This window comes from Botryllus schlosseri, chromosome 16 (genome assembly GCF_051294905.1).
Source record: "Botryllus schlosseri isolate E-star chromosome 16, Bs_hap1, whole genome shotgun sequence".
Classification (NCBI taxonomy): Eukaryota; Metazoa; Chordata; class Ascidiacea; order Stolidobranchia; family Styelidae; genus Botryllus; species Botryllus schlosseri.
Window position 1 is genome coordinate 9,603,204 of NC_137251.1, and position 22,524 is coordinate 9,625,727.

The 22,524-nt window shown below is 40.6% G+C and overlaps 2 protein-coding genes across 3 annotated transcripts; one reads left to right on the plus strand and one right to left on the minus strand.

Moving 5' to 3' along the window:
• The first annotated feature begins 2,192 nt into the window (after positions 1 to 2,192).
• Positions 2,193 to 16,089, plus strand: LOC145458624 (tRNA (34-2'-O)-methyltransferase regulator WDR6-like). The gene is made up of 20 exons (XM_080337042.1): positions 2,193 to 2,352; positions 2,477 to 2,571; positions 2,641 to 2,722; positions 4,501 to 4,591; positions 5,563 to 5,703; positions 5,812 to 5,977; positions 6,224 to 6,392; positions 6,461 to 6,625; positions 8,588 to 8,704; positions 8,766 to 8,954; positions 9,021 to 9,161; positions 11,926 to 12,111; positions 12,299 to 12,474; positions 12,812 to 12,917; positions 13,394 to 13,509; positions 13,576 to 13,767; positions 13,856 to 14,029; positions 15,013 to 15,133; positions 15,195 to 15,284; positions 15,460 to 16,089. Exons 1-20 carry the CDS (start codon positions 2,292 to 2,294, stop codon positions 16,044 to 16,046), a joined length of 3,165 nt encoding a protein of 1,054 aa, XP_080193168.1. The 5' UTR covers positions 2,193 to 2,291; the 3' UTR covers positions 16,047 to 16,089.
• A 502-nt stretch (positions 16,090 to 16,591) lies between these two features.
• On the minus strand, positions 16,592 to 20,646 carry LOC145458625 (integrator complex subunit 15-like). Of its 2 annotated transcripts, none has more exons than XM_080337044.1 (2): positions 20,067 to 20,646; positions 16,592 to 19,767 (listed from the first exon to the last, which is right to left on the minus strand). In XM_080337044.1, the coding sequence occupies exons 1-2, from the start codon at positions 20,074 to 20,076 to the stop codon at positions 18,584 to 18,586; spliced, it is 1,194 nt and encodes a 397-aa protein (XP_080193170.1). In that variant the 5' UTR covers positions 20,077 to 20,646; the 3' UTR covers positions 16,592 to 18,583. The 2 variants fall into 2 exon arrangements, with proteins under 2 accessions (XP_080193170.1, XP_080193171.1); XM_080337045.1 differs by lacking the exon at positions 20,067 to 20,646 and having other exon boundaries at positions 16,592 to 19,478; positions 19,556 to 19,683.
• Between the last annotated feature and the right edge of the window lie 1,878 nt (positions 20,647 to 22,524).

Sequence of the window (22,524 nt, forward strand, 5' to 3'; positions counted from 1 at the left end):
TATTAGTCAGCCTTCAGGATTACCGGACCATGAACTAACATATCGATCTCGCCAGCCGCCATCATGCCACCCCCTTTTTTTCTATATTATCTACTTTTACTTTTTATTTAGTATGCATGCCTCTTCTCTACTTCGGCTAGGTTAAGGCGGGTGCCTGATTTCAAAGACTAGCCCACTCCAAGTCGTTTCGACACCTATTCCTATCTTCTCATTGTATCGCAGTTTTAAAATGATGAAAATATGCGGAATGTGCAGAGAGCTCGGTTTATTTTCCCACGCAGAAATGTATTTCAAACAGCTTGTCGACTCGCCGCAACATGTTATATAAATAACTTTACTAGTTTGCTAGCGAGTGGCGTAGTTGGTTAAGCACCAAGGGGAGTGGTTCGAATCCCGGTTCGGACTAACTTATGTGTCGGAGGTTACATGGGCTCCTCATCACCGACCGCACTGCAATTGCGGTGACTTAAAAGGCCCAGATATGACAGTGGATCGAGCTATAAGCTATAAGTCGAAAATAACGAACCGATGAAAGCCTTGAAGATACAGAGACTGCTCAGCTCATGAAGAAATGCATTAAACTGTGTGATAAAATGTGATGTCGTGGAGCACAAAGCCCTAATCGGGCTATAAGCATCACTGTTGTGTTGTGAGTTGTAATAATGATAATAATATACCAGTCCCTGAATTTATAGGTCTTCGTGATACGTAAAATAAGGTCGCAATAAGTCGCTACACGCAGAATAAGGTCAGTCACATGCAAAATAAGGTCAGTCGCGACATGCAAAATAAGGTCAGTCACATGCAAAATAAGGTCAGTCGCATGCAAAATAAGGTCAGTCGCGACATGCAAAATAAGGTCAGTCACATGCAAAATAAGGTCAGTCACATGCAAAATAAGGTCAGTCGCATGCAAAATAAGGTCAGTCGCGACATGCAAAATAAGGTCAGTCACATGCAAAATAAGGTCAGTCACATGCAAAATAAGGTCAGTCGCATGCAAAATAAGGTCAGTCGCGACATGCAAAATAAGGTCAGTCACATGCAAAATAAGGTCAGTCACATGCAAAATAAGGTCAGTCGCATGCAAAATAAGGTCAGTCACATGCAAAATAAGGTCAGTCACATGCAAAATAAGGTCAGTCGCGACATGCAAAATAAGGTCAGTCACATGCAAAATAAGGTCAGTCACATGCAAAATAAGGTCAGTCGCATGCAAAATAAGGTCAGTCGCGACATGCAGAATAAGGTCAGCCACATGCAAAATAAGGTCAGTCGCATGCAAAATAAGGTCATTCGCATGCAAAATAAGGTCAGTTGCATGCGAAATACGGTCAGTCGCCACATGCAGATTGCGGACTATAAGGTCATTGGCACAAGAAAAAAGTCGGATTTGAAGTAAATATTTGGATTTATACACGGACTGGACTGTTAATATTCTAGATGCGACTAATCACCTCGTAATCGAAATAATCGTCTGATTATGTTTTGTTTTAAACATCTTCACCTTTAGTATATAGATGAGGAATCTCAATCATGAAATTACTATATAGGAAAGATATTTTAAATTTATTTTTCATAAGAGAAAGACTTGGATTTCTAATTAAAATATGGATTTGGATTTACGCGCCAACTGATAATAATATTCTACATGCGTAATCAAGATAATCATGATTATCTTTTGATTGAAACATCTTAAGACTTAGGATATAGATAAGGAATTTCACTGTTGAAAGTAGGCTACTATACCGGAAAGATATTTTGAATTTCGTTTTCATAAGAAAAAGAGTTGGATTTGGAGTTGAAGTATAGATTTGGATTTATGCGCGGACTGACCTTATTTTGCATGTCGCGACTGACCTTATTTTGCATGTGACTGACCTTATTTTGCATGTCGCGACTGACCTTATTTTGCATGTTTTTGACCTTATTTTGCATGTCATCGCACCAACCCTCCTCCAAATAACCATGCAAAGAACTCTGCAGCCTCGTCATGCGCAGCCGCAGGTTCTCAGGTTGCTGACATCTTTGCAATCCTGTGTTTATATGGCTCAGTGGTACCATCTAGAAATCCGATACGCTTTGCCACACACCGTTTGTATCGATAATGGGAAAGTACCAACAATAATTCATTTTATAGTCGCGTGTTGGCTTCAATGGCTTGGTTGTGAAGTATTGGATGAAAGTTCAATGTTCATCTAATCGTCTGCTTATCCGGCGAGAATTAAATAGTTATCACTTAGCATATGTTATCTCGTCAAATGATACCATTTTGGACCTACTGAAAATAAATGGGCGTCATTGAGGCTCCGGTTACTGCGCTGGCAATAACTGAAACCGTGTTGCTCGCTGGTAAGTTGTATAGGCTCTACTAGAGATCGGTGATTAGATGAACTACACTTCGCTTTGAAATACTTGATCGCATGTTATGGTCGATTTTAGGATAAAAAAAATAAATATTACGTTGCCTGTATAGGAGTTGGCAGTTACATCAAGTTCTATGACTTACCTGGAAGAAAGCTCTCGCATATCAAAAAAGTGTTTCAAACCAGTGTTGTTCACGGAATAAAGGTATGAGCTCCACATTGCGTCCATTTTGATATGAGGAATACTCGTCCTAACTACAGATTCCTGATTTAGATTTTCAAGAATTGTGGCTATTCTTTGGCTGTTATATTTGGGAATAAAGATTTGCAGATATGGACACAAACTGTTACAGAAGGTAAGTGTAAGTAAAGTGATCTCCTTCCGACCCTCGTTTCTTATAGTCCCTTTAAAGCAGTGGTTCCCAACCTTTTTGTCTTCATTCCCCACTTCAGATTTATTCCGAGCCTTCATTCCCCACCAGGACCGTAACAGCAGTTCGTCAGCCCCGCCACAAAAACGTTGATCTTGGGCCCCCACAGGGTGATAAACCTAACTCAGCCCCGCTGAGCCTGTACGCTTTTCCCCCGCTACCTATCAGCCAGGGTTGTAACCAAGTCACAAAGCTCCGAGTCACAAGTCATTCTCACTTTTACGGTTTTGACTCGAGTCAAGTCGAGTCATTTTCAATTCACCACCGAGTCAAGTCCGAGTCCAAGTCATCGAACAGAGGTTCGAGTTCAAGTCATGGTATTATGATTCGAGTCCGAGTTCAAGTCACTGTTTTGAATGCTCAGTTTCCAGTTGAAGTCTTGTTAAAGCCACTCTTATAACTCTGTCTGGTGATATCGAATGGCTCGCATTTATAATATACTAATTTTCCTCACTTTTAACAGTTTTTGGTCGCATTTTCAAGTACCAGTACCAATAGACGTAATCCCAATAGAGTGGTTACTTTACTGTACTTCGAAATTACAATGAAATGTCGGTCTTGGCCAGCTGAATCTCGAGTCATATGACTTGGTTCGAGTCATGCGCAATGACTGGAGTCCAAGTCGAGTCAATACACACATTGACTCGAGTCGAGTCATTTCCGTATTTTGAGAAAATGACTCATGTCAAGTCGAGTCATCAAAAAATCGTGACTCGAGTCTGACTCGAGTCGAGTCATTACCACCCTGCTATCAGCTACATTGGGTATACTGTTTAGTTTTCGGTCACCACAAGGCCATTCCTTCTCGGCCAAGGTCTTCTCGCTGCTGATCGTTCTGGCACACTTCTCGTAGTCGCATTGGCATGGCATTGGTGCGTCGTGGCGCAGTAATGGCCGACGCCGAAGTCTCCATTTCTATAAATTCTACGTAGCTTATTTTCGTGGGGGAAGGGTGCCGAATAATCAGCGCGAAAATTTTTTGATGGAGTGGCATGAATTTAAAAAAAAATACTTCAAGTTATGTTAATTCACGAAATAATGTTGGGCCTCTTCGAGCTCGCGCCCCTCCCAATTAAGGGGTTTGGGGTGCTGCAGTTACGGTCCCGCTCCCCACTACCCAGCACTTTTGTCATCAAAAAGCAGCTATCTCCTGGTTTGACTACACAAGACACACAACCACACCAGTATGCAAGACAATCGCTTTTAACTGCAACATAAAACGTATTGTGAACCGATGCCAGTAACGCTCAGAATTTCGCGAAAGCGTTATTTCACGTCAAACTAGTTGTGCTGGATGCGTTTGTGACGCCACCATTGGCCATCCAGAGTTAAAAATGAGGTTTTGTGAACAACACGCAATACAATTTTCGATACATACATTCCAGAGCAGTTAACTTGTAACGGTAATTGGGCATGTGTCTCCGTGAATGTGTAGGCTGTCCTGTCCTATATAATTTTGAACAAATGCGTCTATTCCCCACCAGAAATCATTGAATTCCCCACCATTGGGGAATTCCCCACCGTTTGGGAACCACTGCTTTAAAGTGCAAATTTTCACATTTTGTCCATCAAAGCAATATTCCAATCCGCAGCATTAGACTACCATTTGCCAACGGACAGTGACATATGTACTGTACAGTGTTATATGCTGTGAGCAGTAGCAAGTTGAAGCTAAAATACATCAATAACACTCATGTTTACAGGTAACGCCGTCTTGCATTTTGAGTGCGATTTCAATTGGAGGGCATCGGATTGGATTTGGGATGCTATCTTATTATATTCTGACAATGATAGGTGATCTTTAATTAATTATTCAACTTGATTTCTATGGTTTCGGTATATACGTAGGACTAGACCTTTTCTGTCTAGTAAAAAGTCATCTAATTATAGATTTCCTACAATATTTAAGCATGATAACATCACAATTATATTGCTCTATGAGCGAGTCCTTCGACGTCTTCCGTATCTGAGGGACCAGTGCTAAGTGGAGTTTTATGCTGGATGCCCATCTGGCCATACCAATTTATCTCGACTTGAGAGTGGCACTGGTTTTGTATGACAGCGCCTTTTGTATTACTAAAAGTTGTCTCGTTGCACCAGGCAGCCATTTAAAGGTAGGCCTACCTCCTTCTGTAATTATGTTATCATTGAATAAACCCTAGTAATATGTACAAATAAGAAATGTATCTCCTTACCCAATATCCGACTGACTGGAGCATTCCTTAAAACTATATTTCATGGTTGTGGCATAGGACAGGGTGTGCAACCTTTTTGTAAGGTGAGCCAGATATAAATAACGTGGTAACGTAGTAGTTGCATCGCCAATCATCTTTTGGTAATGATTATGGCAAGACTTCTCACTTGAGCTTAGCTGAAACATATCAAACTACAAGATAAATTGGAGAGCCACACACCATTCAAAATTGGTACTTTTTCACAGGCCACACAATATTTCTCTGCTGGGCGCATTTGGTTGGACACCCTTGTATAAGAGATATATCTGGCGTATACAAATCGTTAAATCGATTTAAACCAAATCGTCATCTACTGTCTCCTTGACAGATAGAGAAATAATAGGATCGGATATTTGAGTTTCTAAAACTAAGCCAGTTGCTTAAGCAACCAAGATAGACGCAAGCTATTTTATCATTGATCATCTCTGTTCACATAGGACAAGTCAAATAGATCAAATATTCAATGACCATATATGTTGTGTAAGGTTGCAATTTCGAATTGCATTAGAAGTTGCATAATTCTACTTTCAGAAAAAGCTATAATTTGGCAGCAGTGGCTCTCGGACATAATGTCATATCGCTTGTAGACTGGAAAAGTGGCGTCAAACTGAAAGAGATCCATTGTGAAGAAAAGTGCATTATATATTCGGCACATTTTATCAACGAACCGAGGTATGTAACAAGGAATTTAAATCTTTGATAGTAACTCAATTTAGAACTGTGATATTTATTTGGTGTTGTTTTATGGATGTTGATATGCGTGTATTACTTCTCGTCCAGACCAACATGGAAAACGTTGACGCTATGCAGTGGTACTGTGTTCAATCAAGTTGTAATTTGGAGACCGAGTGTCGTTGAGGACAAATCAAATGTCAGCAAGGTGCAGGAGAGGATACAGGCACACGATGGAGTGATTTTTGATGTGCACTATGATTTGGATTGTGGAGTGCGTTGAGATATTGGTTATAATTAGGAACTAGTTAATAAAATAGCTCAATTCTAGCTTGGCCATATGTGATACATCATGCTTGACTGCATGTTATATGTTTGTGCTTTTTTCTTCTTCGAAATGCACTACCTTCATTCCGACTTGAGTAAAGGTTATCAACATTATTTCCACTTGTAGTTTAACTATATCAATGCCTATACAAGTACCGGTAGTACTAGAGTCATGCTTGTGTTATTGTTTCAGTTTTTATTAACCGCTTCCGACGACAGAAGTATACGAGTTTGGCATTGCAAAGGACTGAACAATCCTTCAACAGACTCAAATTGTGTCAAATCACATTCCGATACAAAACTGATTTCTAAACTGTACGGGCATGAATCGCGGGTCTGGAAAGCACGCTTCATAAAGATTGGTCAGGATAGCTTTTATCCCACCATTTTATTTCGATATTCTACTCATCCATTGCCATTGCTTTTGCAGATGACGAAGGCTATATCATCAGTATTGGAGAGGATGGCTATTGTATTGTTTGGAAAATGCTAAAATCCGGTTCAGAGCACGGCGAATATCAATACGATTGGCATATCGTGAAAAAAATGAAATCTCACAAGGGAAGGAATGTGTGGAGTTTGTCAATTTCAGGCGGTGAGATGACGTAATATCTTTTTGGAAGTGGAATTTATGGCCAGCCAACCAATGTTCCCTCTAAGCTGCGCACGTGCTCAAATGCGCAGTGCTGACATGGTCTCTGCGCACAGAAAATCTAAGTTGCGCACAAAAAATCCGAAGTGATGACGTTTTTCTAGTCGTTACACAGTCTTGTCCGAGGGTTTGCGCAGTGAGTTGGTGAGTGTGCGCAGACTCGTCAAAAATTAGAGGGAACATTGCAGCCAACCCGATCATGACTCGCACCTGTAATGCGTGGTCCTGCCAGATTGTGCTGCCTTTAGAACAGGGGTGGGCAAACTTTTGAGCTCGCGGGCCGCATTCAATATCTGAATCCATTCGCGGGCCGCACTATATAAAATGGGATAAACCAAAACGCAATATTGGTATTTGATTATATACTGAGGACATGGAGATAATATATGTGCATATTTAAAACATACCAAACATTGCTTTTATGATATCGTACACGCGTCAGAAAGATAGTTGCGAGATTTCATAGGCTGGTCGGCCTCAATAACCAATTTGTCAAAACTATAGAGATGAAAGTCGGTGGTCCCGATTCTTAGAACAGGATGGAAATTTAAATCTGTGAGCAGCGATCTATTCATAGATTTACTAATTTCACTTTTGGTTCAGTTCCAGGACACACGATGCTCACAGAATCATAACCATGTTAGCTTCAAACACGCTTCTACTATGTGTAGATAAACTATAAATGTCCCAATTCTACGCATACGAATCTACCCAAGACAGGCGCGAATCGGTTTTTATAAGCACTTCACTGAAATAATTAAAAGTGGATCGAGTGGCCAATCTGAAATCCCACTCGTGATCCGAATTATGCCAATCTTGTTTAGATAGGATTTCTGTGCTGTTTAGCAGTTGAAACCTTTCAAACTGTGCGGGCCTCTGTCGCGCCAGAAATTAAACAGAAAAAATAATATAGGAAGTATTTACCTTAGAACAGTAGTTCTCAAACTTTTTAAGACACGCCTTATGATGGTGAATGATTTCACGCCCCCTTCCGTTATCGTCATATCACAAAACGCCACCAGGTTGCTAGTAAACCTAACGGATAGTTTGATGGTATGGAAGGTTAAGAGTATAGATGAGAGATTTTAAAATGTGAAATTCATTCTAAATACAGAGCAACAATAATAAAACTGTTAGTAAATCGCGCAGAGCGCGAAAAATTTTTTCAGTTGAGCTCAGCTTTGCGCCCCATTTCTGATGCTTTCTCGCCCCCCCAGTTTGTGAACCTCTGTATTAGAATTATCGTGGTGAAATATACTAAGAAATAGTTTAATCAAGTCCCCGCGTTATTTCGATTTTTAGTACGCATTTTATCGATATTAAAAAAAAATTCTTTAGACTCTCGCGGGCCGCACAGAACGTTGTTGCAGGCCGCATGCGGCCCGCGGGCCGTAGTTTGCCCACCCCTGCTTTAGAACATCTTTACACAGATTACATAGCGTAGGAACCAGGTCAGTGGTTGTTGCGTTTATGATATGAAGATTTGACTGATACAATTTTACAGCATTGGTCGGGTCAATGTCCTCAGTCATGGTATGGTCGCAATATTTCACTGTTATGTTTCAAGTGGATTGAGCTAGATTAGAAGCTGAATTCACTTCTTCAATCAGATTATTTACCTTGGAAGACTAGTTGGGGCTGTTTTGTCATATATTTTGTAACTAAGATATTTCACTAGGGGCAAGCGTCAATCGAACAAAAGTACAAGTGATCCCTCAATGCGATTCAAATTTCACAACACTCATCACAATATCAAAGTAGACCGTAGGCTAATCAAAGCATTATACAATCTGGATTTCATTTGTGGAAGGGCGGTATCTCAACCTTGATGTAATGTCAGAATGAGGTTGTCCCAGGAGACAAATCATTTACCACATGAATCCGTAACCTAACTCTGTTTCCCAGGTTGCCTGGCTACAGGCGGGGGAGATTGCGGAATAAGGATATGGAGACTCAATGACCTGATTGAAAATAAAGTGACAGTGACAAAGCATCCATTGCCAGAGCAATTACAAAACATCGGTAGCAAGCTGTAATTTATTTTCGAGGACCATTTTCCCTACTTCACTTTGAAACTTTTCAGGAGTTATTAAATCAGTACATATGTGCAACAGTAACACAGTTCTAGCTCACACTGACACCGGTGTTCTACTAAAATTTGAAGTTGAAAACGCAGCTTGGAATATTCTACAGTGTTCGGACAATGTGAAATCGTATGCCATAATGTGTGTATGTTCCGATGCATACACTGTTGCAATTGGTAATACAAAAGGTGATGTCTTCTTGGGTGTACTGTAATATTCATAAATCACGCTGAAGGGACAATCTTGCATCACAGGTGTTGTTACCATTTTGATGCTTGACCGTTGCTGGAACAATGTCAGATACATGACTTCAGTCAAATCGGAGCTAGCTGATGGCAAGATTCACAATTTGACCTGGGAATGCAACGGCGCGAAAACATTTCTCTATGTATCAGGTTTGTTTGTGATATTTTTTGACGTTAAAGGCCACTTATGTCGTATGATGTATTTTATTTAATGAAGCTGTGATAGTCTTAAGTACAAAATGCTGGAATAGGTCTCTTTGATAATTCAAAGTAAAATGTTGCCTGCTTTCTACTAGCGGCAGTCTAAAAACTAAAGCATACGAGAATACAGCAGAAGAGTCGATTTGCTTGACACTCAGTTTCAGCTGAAACGCTTCATTACTTGTAAATTCTGGCCACAACTAGGGTGATTATTAGGGCAAGTTTTTGTTGCACTAAAAACCTGAGAAAGTTGCAGTCATTTTTTTTAACCCTACTTCCGCGGTCGGCCTCCAGGCCAAATTTTAATGCATCAACCAAAAAGTTCATAAAACGCGAACAACGGGACTTGAACCGACGCCCAATATATCGCCGTGATCAGGAAATAGCAGCCTAAGCAACTGAGCTACTCGGAAGGCTCAGGCGACAGAGGTGACGATGATATTGAAAGCAGTGTACGCGATTTCTCAAAAGTGAAAGAGAAATTTGTTTTTCGTTTTCACGTGACGTGATACATAATCCTTCCCATGGTGAATGACCACGTGATTGTCTTACATATCAATTTCGGCATTCAAACAAGACATTACTGAGCTTGAAATCTTTACGCAGCCGTGCGCGCCGCGACTGGGAAGTTTTCGTTATAAGCGTTACTCACGGCCGCCGCTGATTACGTCACCGCGATAGAGGAAACGTGCGTTGTAATTCGTGTTTATTTGGCTTTGCCTGGTTCAGTTATATAAGTCCAAATCCATGTTACTGATCTTATAGATACTATTGATCGTACATAACTAACAAAACCTTCAATTTACAACTGCACAAGGCCATCGGAAGTATATATAATGCCTTGTTTGACACTTCTCATAGGCGCGCGATTTCTCATGTTGCTTCATTTGATATCAATTTGAAACGTGTTCTACACATCGAATGTCCGATACAGGTTCGTCAGTATATGGGCATATGATCACCATCTATTCATTGAAGTCTACAGTAACTTCGTATAACATATAAAACGGATGATTCAACTGTCTGTATGATGTTGTTATTACAGGCACGAGTACCGTACACTCGCGCCAACTTACACACCCATGTCTGCAGTGTTTAGCACTGGCGTCGTGTAACTTATATATGACCAACCTTCGTGATACTGATCTTGTTGAAGTGTTATGGACTGCATCTAACTATGTGTGTGACATTCAACTGTATAAGACAATCGTAAGTGAATGTATATGGCCTTATGCGGCAATGCTCATACGTGCGCAGCATTTTTCACGTAACAGAATATTGCTTCATTTCACACCAATTTGAAGCGTGTTCTATCCAACTAATTCCCGATATTACGGTTGCAATGAACTCTTGCGATCAACAACTACTCTAAAACGACAACTGTGTCTGCTTACGTCGTGTAGAACGGAATATATAAGGAATTATAAGATTAGCGTTCATTCAGGCGAACTGAGCTACACATTGTATTTTGCGGGAAACGTTTTTCTGTATTCAATCTACATTTTGAACAAGTTATGCCATGGCAATGGGCTGGCCGTATGCCTATCGACATTCGCTATTTATATACGATCATTGTAACCGTTTATGACCCCTACAGTGCAAGATGTCGTTAATTGATTGAAGCGTGTTTGTGAAAAACTGTGCATGGATCCTCTAGGATCCACCCGCGGCGAAAGGGTTAATTTTAACAAAAGTTGCAGAAGTTGCATTTTGACCACAGTTTGCTCGGTTGATTAAAAAAAAAAAAAAGTCAATTTTTTTGCTCAGCTCCCAAAATACCGGTAAAAGCGTTGCTTCGGTGCTGATTTACGGTGTCTCAGTCGAATTTGGCCGTGTATTTCACCAAGATCGAAAATACTTTCATGAAAAATCGAGAAAGTTACAAGATGTTGCAAAAAGTTCGATGAAAAAAAATGGACAAAAGTTGCAAAAATTGCACTATAAGATTCCTTCAAACAGCTTAAAACAGCATTCTACATATCTTACGAGTAATTAGGAAGCTGCCGGAAGCTGTAAAAAAAAGTTGCAAAAGTTGCAAAAACTTGCCCTAGTGATTATTTTTTAATCTAAAAAGCAGAAGAATTTGCACTAAAAAATCACAGTTTCACGCTCAAGTATTTAAATTTGGCATTGTTACGGATAACCTCGGAATTGTAGTACATTTCTGGTCGCCAGCAGCAATTGTTTGCTGGCAGCATTACTGCTGGAGTGCTAGTAACACACCTGTTGTTTCTTACCGACAATGTTCTCTACATCGACCTTTTCAGGCCGCAACCCAAATCTGAGTTTTGTTAACATCTCGCGATCCACCCACATGTGGAGAACCACTGTGCTATAAAAACCAATGTCCATCACACAGTCAAGCTTCAGTTTTGAGATATCGGCGCTAGCTTGTAAAACTGCTGACCTACTAAAAATTCCACTGGTTTTTAGGTGTGATGATCATCACGTCACATCTCAACTTATTTGTTTCATTCGATGGTTTATGATTCACAATGGGCCATCTACAACCGGAAGACTATATAAATTAGTCTACAATGTGTAGATGGTGCAACCTCTACGATACTAACGCAATGCAGTTTGCAAACAAATTTCACTTTGTAAACAATTTTGACAATTTTTCGATGTAATGCTACAACTTTGACAAAATTTTGACATTTTTGCATTGTCACAAATAATCGCCTTTGTCTTAACCGAACTGGTTTCTTTTCAGGCATCAATGGAATTTTTATGCTTTATTGCATCGACACCATTCAATTATCTGTAACGGAAATGGAATTGTGGTATCTTCCTCCAGCGAAACACAGATGGCACATGGGAGCTTTATTAGTGAACGACAAACATGCCAGCTATGTGGTGTGTGGAGATAGACGTGGGTCTTTACATTTGTACAAAGCAGGTATGTCTTTTTAGTTGAAACGAATAATCCCTTAATTCCTCCAATGCCACTGTACATGATCCCAATGAATGAGTTGTAATCATTTGTCAAATCCAATATATGCTACTATTAGATATCAAAGCTAAATTGGTTACAGAACACTCCTTTGAGAAACATAGAGAAAGCTCCTGAATTACTGCTCCTTTAGGATTAGAAGAACCTGTACACACAATTCATGGCCTGCATGGCAAAAGTGGGGTCACTTCTATCACGCGAATTGGAGACACCATATTCAGTACTGGCCGTGATGGCATTTGGAGAAAACTACATGTCGATTCTTGCAACCAGAAGATCAAGATATTGAAGCAAAATCGAGCTGCTCAAGTATGCCTCATTGTTCGCACATTTAAATTCTTTTCAGTGTGCGCTTTTCTTATGTTATGTGACTGTGGTTGTATCCAAGTCTGGTGTTGACATTATCACTTGGTCAGTGTTATGTGACTTCTATCCATTGTGTCACAAGAAACTGGTGATCTCACTTCTTTCCTGAACCTGCTGTATTCCAAATTTCTGATTTGTCTGAAAAAATCCCATAATTGTATCCTTCTGTGGTTTGATTTGGATGATTCAATATTGCAGTGATTAAGGACATGATTTTATGAAGATGTTTTGATTTACCGATTATTAGGATTTGCTAGTAATTGCTTCACCGTTGAATCAGGGTATGGATTGGTTGGAATCGGTGGCATCTTTGAATAATGACAGTAACCAAATCAGTGTCTTGGGATTCTATGGGAGGAACTTCATCATCTGGAGTAGCGAAACAGGTGAGGGAAATATATCAGTCCTGGTGTTGCAGATTGAAAACATCCAAACAAATATCGGTCAATTCAATAACAAGTTCTTTTCACCAAGAACTGACTCGATGTGCACATTTTAATGACAAGTTCTTGAAACCTAGTATAAGCATTTCAGTGGATTTCTTTAATGAGGTTTTAATTTGAAGTGATCCAATCGCAACTATTAGTCAGCAAAAGGACTAATTATTGATTTGGCTGTAATCTGACAGCTTTTGGATTAAGCAAAATATGTTTTGAAACTCTGATTGCCCCGTCATTACCATTCTTGCTCTTTTTGTCTGTTAGCGTGATTTGTCATATTATGATAAGCTAATCCCCATCAAACCACAGTGGCATTGGTTACCGGCGTTCGGCTCTACCAAAGTTATTGGCACCGGCCTTAACTATATCACTACTATTACACGGTAACCAGTACCCCTGTTTTACTGTCTTGTGTTTGCAAGGTGATACACTGTTTTCTGTCGAGTGTGGTGGTGGTCACAGAGACTGGACTTTCTCTTCGGGGATTAATAATACTGCAATCGCCTTTTTGAAAGAGAGTGCACTACACATTGCGAGGGTGAGTTTCTGAGCTGTAACCGCAATTAATAACAGGCTCTGATACCTTCTGCGATGTTACATTCAGGCAAATCGCAATGTTTTGGTGGAGAACTCGGTGCTACAGCCAAATTTTCACGCCGGACAAATCACAAGCATATCTCATATCGCTAGCTGGATTGGTGAGGACGGTGTAGAACCCTTAACGGTATTTGCTACATCCGGGGAAGATACAAAAGTTTACATAAGTCTATGCAGGAAGATCATGGGCAGACATCAAGTGTGTAATATCTTGGTTTCGAAGAAATAGCTTGAATACTAAACATTTCCTTTGTAAATTTGGAAAATGGGCTGTATCGCTATTGCAGATTGAAAAACTCCACTTGCTCGACGACCACATTTCCAACGTCCGTACGTTGACATCCTTGATGAAGGAAGACAGTGAGTGTTACACCAAATCATTTCTGTTCACCGGTGGTGGAAGGGCATCTTTAAATGGATATTGTGTGACTGTTCACAAAAATGCTTGCACCTACAAACAGGTAAGGTATCAACAATCTATTTCTCACTATAATTACTATTAAATAGTATATTCATATTGAAATGAACCCAAATATTTTCGGCTGACACTCGTCAGGGGTAATCGTCAGCAACTAGTAGAGAATTGGGAAGAACATTGTATATCAACAATCGTATCACAAAATATGACGTCACCAGCATGGAATTTCGAATGAGAGAGCGTTCAATGTACTATGAACGCTCTCTCATTCGAAATTCCATGCTGGTGACGTCATATTTTGTGATACGATTGTTGATATACAATGTTCTTTCCAATTCTCTACTAGTTGCTGATGATTACCCCTGACGAGTGTCAGCCGAAAATATTCGGGTTCATTTCAATATGAATATACTATTTAATTGTATATTGAAGTTCTGTACCTCCAAGAAGCTCTTCAACTATAATTACTGTGGGTGCTACTATTGGGGTCTACAAACATGGCATGGGTATCAAATTAGCACCATGATTCACAGCTTTTGTGGACGAGAAAATTGAAAATCATGCATTGATGCTGGGTTGACTTTATATTGGGTCTAACGCTGTGGTGAATGAAGGAATTGTGTTCTTGGGAAATCGACACAATTAACACAAAATGACTATGAAAACATATATGTAGAATTTTCAAAGGTGTGATCTGTTACCATCACACAGAGCCTGTCCATATGCATAGCTAGGATGAATATTTATTGTTTTTATGGCCGGGAGGGGGCAGAAATTTTGTTAATAATGAAGTGGGATCACAACCTTCCACTGTAATATGAAGGCTACTTGCATCATTTTGAACAAGTCAAAAATTTGGAGGGAAATTGACAGCCTTTCGCTTCCAGGTTAATAACTGTCTGTAAGGACCAGTTGTCATGTCAATTTCATTCAAGAAAGTGAAACGAATTTATCCAAATACCACGTTTTGCTTGGCTAAACCTAAATCAAAGTATGTAACTGGTTCGGCAAACTGTCTTTCTTCAGATTTGCGATGTGGAACATAAGTGTTCGTTCAGCCTGAACACAGATAAGAAAATTCGAGGTGTTTTAAAAAAGGGCATCGATCCTGAAATGAGATTCATGGACATCGCTGCGTGGTGTGAACGTAAGTCGGATACAGACCGTGAATGGGATGTAGCAGCAAAGTCAATTTATTGAATTTCCAGAGGATACGATACTGGTGGCCTCGGCGTGTTCTGATGGAGTGCTTCGAATATTTTGGCTTGACACAAATTGCGAAACGATACAACAACTATGTAAGTTTGTACAGACCGGAAATCACAGTTGCTTCGGAGTATACGCATTTATGGATTTGTTGATTTACTTTCTGCGATGAAGGTTTAACAAAGCCCACTGTGAGAGGCTGAGAGCTGGTGTCCATATACAGACAGCGTGTTGTCCATTTCTTTGTAAAAACTGGTTTGTTTATAGGTCAATCTCTTCCGATGTCAAATTGCCTGCTGACGGTCCAAACACTACCAGTGTCGTCACGAAGATGGATCGTAACCGGAGGGACTGATGGATTTGTCAGATTATGGAATATAGAAGAAGACAATGGACGGAAACTAGTACAAAAAACTGCGCTCAAGCAACACATGTCTGGCGTTAATGCGCTGCACGTACTGCCGACACCGTTTCCTAGCCAAAGTTCAGCCTCAATGCTTGTAGTTACTGGGGGTGATGACAACTCTGTACATATATCCCTGTTATTATACGAAGATACATTAATTCGTATATTAAGACATTGTGAAGTGGAGAAGGCTCACTCAACGCAAATCACCGGGCTGCGATTCATTTCACCTCGGAATAGCGATGCCATAGAACTTTTAACGACGTCAATTGACCAAAGGATTACCAGATGGACAGTATCCTTGGCTGACAATAATTTCGATATGAGCTTTAATAGTAGCTGCATCACCAGCATTTCCGACGTGTCTGCGCTTGAAGTTTGGGGCAGCAAAAATTCCCTGAACTATGCGATTTGTGGCCAAGGAATACAAGTCATCGATCCGTATTAATTGTGGTTGTTTTTCGATGGCAATATCAACTATCTGGGGAAAAGTTTCAGTTTGTTGGTAGCATGACCATGACCAAGGGTGGGCAATTATTTTTCCTGGTGGGCAGAGGTGGTCAGTACTCGTAAGCATGACCAAGGGTGGGCAATTAATTATTTTTCCTGGCGGGCAGAGGTGGTCAGTCATCGAAGTACTCAAGTAGATTTTACTCAATTAGATCTATTTTCCCGCTACTTCTACTTCGTAAATATTTTGTGATCTACTTGCTTACTTTTCACTATTTTCAGTTTGTCAAAGTAGTTTAATCCTCCAATAAGGAAGATGGCCTGAGGAATTTCAGGGCTGTTTTCACGGAGTATCAACATTTACTTTCCATAAAAGTTGAGTAAAGACCAGAATTTCCGTCGCACACCGAGGATGTGGACTGACCAGTATGATTTCATGTCGGTGAATATATTTTAGGTAGCGGGTTGCTTGGTTCTACATATATCGTAATCTAGCAGTCCATGGCATGTTCTAAATTGGATTCAACTTCCAATGACACTCCGTTAGAAACGAGCTGTATTCAGGATTTGCAGTGTATGATATATCAGCATAGTGATTCACTACACCAGTTGTTCTCAACCGGTAGTCCGAGAAGCATTCTCAGGGGACGCCAAATTTGCAAAATGGTTGCTGATAACCTAATTTGTACTCTTTTTAATTAAAGAATTCACAAGGAAGTTCGACTTCATAACGGAAATATTCTACTGTGCTAACTCATTTTAATTGCCTAACTGTCATTAGCCTACTGTTACTAGCAGGATGCTGTTGGGGCTGGGCAAAATCGAGTACCTGAGTGATTCGATTCTGAATCACGCATTGTGCTTCAAGTCGAGTATCAGTGCTTATGACGTAATAACAGTATATAAGATGTCACGGTTCAAATATGTGCGTTTTGTGACACCACAAAGAATATAATGCTCGTTATTCATCACATTACATATACTCTGGTATTATTTCGACCATACCGATTTCATTTCACTTTGTGACAATGTCGTGGAAGGATCATGACTTTGGAAATGTGTTATTTCCGGTAACGTTCGTAGCTGTGTACTAAGGTTTCAAGACCTCCGCAGTGGAAACTAGTATCGAAACCATAATTTCCGTCGATAAAATAACTTTCAGTGGCGAGGAGCGTATAATTTCAGTACTCAAAAGCTACTCGACTCGAATCCTTGAAATATTTACTCGAATCATTGTGCCCAGCCCTAATTGCTGTTCAGAGATGTTTTGTTGAGGTTTTGAAAAAGATTTGATTCCAAAAATCCATTTCACCTGTGACATACATAACCGTTATTCTAGAATAACTCCAAGACTAGCTGCCCACTGGGCGTTATATGTTCATTAAAAATCTGTTTCCCAATTTTAGTGCAATATCTATTTCAAACATACCCACGGGCGTCGTCGGAAGCGTTACACATCATTATTACTAGGGCAAGTTTTTGTTGCAGTCAAATCCGTGGAAGGTTGCATTGCAGTAAAAAGTAGCATTTATTTTTCACGAAGTTGCACTAGAAGACCACATTTTGGTCGGTTAACTAAAAAAAAGTCAACTTCCCAGTTCCACTCCCGAAATATCCGTCAGACCGTTACTTCAGTGCTGATTTACGGTATTTCAGTGGAATAATCAAGAGATCTATTTACATTTACTGTTAAATATTTCCAGTAAAAAGTTGGTTGCATGAAAAATCGATAAAAAGTTGAATGAAAAATTTGGACAAAAGTTGCAAAAAGTTGCACTACCAAGATTTCTTCAAACAGCATTCTACATAACTTCCAGGTATTTAGGAAGCTACCAGAAGCTGTAAAAAAGGTTGCGAAAACTTGCCCTAATTATTACATTCGCCACCACCTATCTTTGTGGAGATGGATTTTTGGCATTCGTTTTTATTAATACGACGGCATGAATTTTCAAGACACGTCCATGTATTTCATGAAATGTAGCTACAGAATTCGCTTTGCAATAATAGAAGTCCCCAATACTTCTTCATAGTAGGCTATGATGTTATTTTGAAGAAAAACCAATTTGTTGCTGTTCATCACTAGCTTACAGTTAATGTTTGCAAAAGACAGACAACAATTCAACGTTAATTGAGCTAAATTCGAACTATATCTTGAAGGGGTGTCCGCGAAGACTAAAAGGTTGAGAACCACTGCACTACACGATGTAGATTCATTGTCACTACACCGCAGAACAGACCCGCTACGATTCGGTAGCGTTCCGCTGCTATATCACCATGTTCCAAAAGTACTTAAGAGACTAAAACTTGCGAAATCAATAAACCGACACGTTGTGCCGCGCATACATCATCTCATGTCGTTTCCGTTCATATTCCCACATATAATCAGTATGCTTTCAAACTCCTTCCCGGTAGCTTATGTGCTCGAGTGATAATCTCCGTTTTAAATACTTTGATGTTTCCAGGGTAATGTCTGCAGCAGGAATAATTGGATGATGTGGGCTACAGGCTGTTCAATGTAGTGTTGAGATATCAGCTTCACGACATAATTATATCTTCAGCCGGCTTCTCTGTACCATATGCCACCAGTTCCAACAGTCTTGTCTGGGGCAGTGGGTCAGTGAGACTCTGAAACTGCTCTTTAGCAATAGTTAAAAGGTCATACGTCATTGCGACCTGAGAGATTTGTGCAAATCGATCTACAGCTTCAGTCATTTTCTCTGTTCCCACATTATTAGAGGAATACGAAAGCAGAATTCCAACAAGGGCGTGGGCATTTGATTTGTTCCATAACTGAAAGTCACTTTCTTTACCTAAGATACCTTGTTTGATGACACTTCGGCAGTCTTGTGACAATGTGATCGCAACGAGAATAGAATAATGTAGTCGTGATTGCGATAAATTGTACTCGGTATGTGTATTAATATTGCCAGTATTATAATATTCAGATGGTGCGAAGGGTAACTTGGTGGTCCACTCTATCAGACCAGCAAGGGGAGACAGTGACAGAGATTCTGTTGGATTGCGAGTTGTTGTTAGCACGGTGTGCCAAACCTGATCAATTTGCGATATAACACAAAATATGGACTTGGGGTTGTCAAGAACCCAATTATGAACTACATCCAACAATATTGGAGGGGGGTGCTTGCTATTAACTTTAGCGGTTTTTGCATTGTACTTTGCGCAGAATGCTGTAATGAGCATTGTAGTAAACCTTTCACTTGTCTTGTTGCAAATTTTCAGTTCTACGGCACTCTCTGGCATAATATCGCAGAAGTCCTTTTCCAGACAAGTCGCAAGGTAGATAGCATGGTCTTTAGCTGCAGTAGCAAGCCACAATGCCATACATTCCAACACCGGAGTAGATTCGAGTGCTATTGCCAATGACCCGGTTACTGCTAGAACCTTAAGCCTGTTTTCTTTTGCAGTATGTCTGGTCATTGAAAAGATAGCATCGAACACGCAGTACCTCACATACTCAGCCTTTTGTCTGGCACAGTACATACATACTTCATTGGCAATCTCCAATTCATTCATTGATGTCAGTTTTCCCATTTTCGACTCGCTTGAACCGAAGATAGCTTGATCGATATGGGTGATTAAAGAATCCTTATCACCATAAGGTTTATTTGCAGTTTGTGTCATAAAGAACGAGTCCAGTCTTTTGACCACATCGCACACACTTGTGTTAAAATTCCGTTGTGACATTTTGAGATCAATATCTGAGAAAATATATAATGTAAAACATTAATCAAGCTAGCATTGATTTGATAAAGAAACTTTTTCCAACAACTTGCAACGATCGGAAACGAAAGTCATTCTTGCAAACTTGCAGTACTTGTGTGTAGGCCTACTGTGTAGGCGCCATCGGCCACCGGTGTTGGGTTAAGTCGCTACATACAGTCGAGTCGTAACTCAATCGGGTCAACACAAACTTTGGCGTTAGTCAACTCACATGCAGTAATGAAAAGAGAAATGACAACAAGACTGCAGTGATTGGATACGAAATCAGAAAGTCAACTACAGTTCATGTGCGGGGTCAACTGCAGAATGCAGAACACATTTTGATTTGGTTTGAGATTTCGGAAAAAACATGTGATAGTCCAGTTCCAGTAGAAGAATCGCTTTGAGTGTGTTTAATTGTTTATCAGTAGTACCAAAGAAGACATGACGAAATACCCAGCACTCAGCAGTAACCGGACCGCAAGAACATTAAGGAGAATAATATTATGGCGTCCTATGAAATCGAAGTTTCGTACACCAGCAGGACTTCGCTCTACTTCTCTACTCATCGCCAACTGAGGTTATTCTGTAATTGTCATTATTAAACATGACTTATTTAAACGCGTTTTCCGCTCTGCATCCCAGTAACAGCTATCAACAATGGATTCAGCAACATATATCCTTGCACCACTGCGCACTATTTGAACCCAGACGTGCTTTTGAGCTGATAGCTGCGCACTATTTCAACCTGGACGTGCTCCGGAGCTGATGGCTGCGCACTATTTGATCCCAGACGTGCTCCTGAGCTGATAGCTGCGCCCTATTTGCATCCGGAAGTGCTCCGGATCTGATAGCTGCGCACTATTTGTACCCAGACGTGCTCCTGAGCTGATAGCTGCGCACTATTTCAACCCGGACGTGCTCCGAAGCAGATAGATGCGCACTATTTGAACCCAGACGTGCTCCGGAGCTGATAGCTGCGCCCTAAACGATACGTGACCTTTAAATGACCTGTATGTCTGCGATTTTTGGTGATAGCTGCGATAGCTGAGTATATCAACATAGTGTCCTATATGGTGTCGACACAGCCAAATCTCACGCCTCAGTGAAATTGTATCACGTCACAATTTCCATTTGGCTACAGGCAGTTTGACGGTCATTTTTGACAGGCTTGTCGAGCATTAAATTTGGTAAAACGAGTATCAATCGAAAGCTGACTCTGCACTGATTACGAAAATATAAATTTTATTCCGCTCGTGGCCCTGGAACTCCCACAATCAGCCTCGAATTTTTCATTGTTATGGAGATTGGCATTGGGACGCAACAATGGTGAACAATGCTGTCTGACTCCTTTTTTCTTGAGCTATTCTCTCGTTTCGCCAGACAGCATTGTTGCGTCTCAATGCCAATCTCAATAACAATGAAAAATTTGAGGCTGATTGTGGGGGTTCCAAGGCCGCGAGTGGAATAAAATTTATATTTTCGTAATCAGTGCAGAGTCAGCTTTCGATTGATACCCGTTTTACCAAATTTAATGCTCGGCAAGCCGGTCAAAAATGACCGTCAAATTGCCTGTGGCCAAATAGAAATTGTGACGTGATACAATTTCACTGAGGCGTGCGATTTGCTTGTGTCGACACCATATAGGACACTATGATATCAACAAGTGATAGCTGCGGGAGCTACGATAGCTGAGTATATCCACGGGGCCTCAGCCTTCGCATTCATAGCATGAAAATCTCTGCGTGGCCTGTCAATCATTCACCGCTGGATTCAGTATTCAATGCTTCACTTCACACCATATAATCATAGCAATTTACAACGTTGTAAATTGCTATGATAGAATACTGCAGGGATGTATGAACCAGCATGTCCCCAGATTTATCAGAACAAGTTCATCCGGCTCGGTGAAAAGCTCACCATTAACTCATCCGCTTAAGCTTGATGCTGACCGATCAAAGGCCATTAATTCTGCCATCGGCAAACATCTGTTAGATCATAGTGTCCTATATGGTGTCGACACAAGCAAATCGCACGGTTCAATGAAATTGTATCACGTCACAGTTTCCATTTGGCTACAGGCAATTTGACGGTGATTTTTGACCGGCTTGCCGAGCATTAAATTTGATGAATCGGGTATCAATCGAAAGCTGACTCTGCACTGATTACGAAAATATAAATTTTATTCCGCTCGCAGCCCTGGAACCCCCACAATCAGCCCCAAATTATTCATTGTCTAGTAGATTGGCAGTGTGACGCAACAATGCTGTCTGGCGAAACGGGAGACTAGCTCAAGAGCAAGGATGCGGCCGAGCGGCGAGAGTGGGATCAGCTGACGTCGCGGCAATAGCAATGTGCAACCGCGCCACAGAGAAACGCTGGGCTGTTGATACTTTTTCTATGCGTTTCGGTACAAGCGAGCACACACCAGCCTTTCCTTGACTTGTAAGGGTAGAACTGGGTCCACAGAATGTATTAGGGCCCTACCAATTTTCGCGCAATATCCTTCAGCTGATAGAGATATGTAGGCTACGTCTAAGTAGTCTACATTGGATATGTCAGATTATTATGATATCGATTGCCTTAGCCCGCTTGTTGCGTAGGGCTCCAGAGACACGTCGCGCTGTTGATGGCGGGTGTCGATACTTTCTATAGTCGCTTTTATGGTTAAGTGTGAGCAAGGAGCATTCAGCATGAGCATACATTACAAGCTTTTATTTGATCCGTATGGGTAGGACTTGGTCCGCGAATGCAGC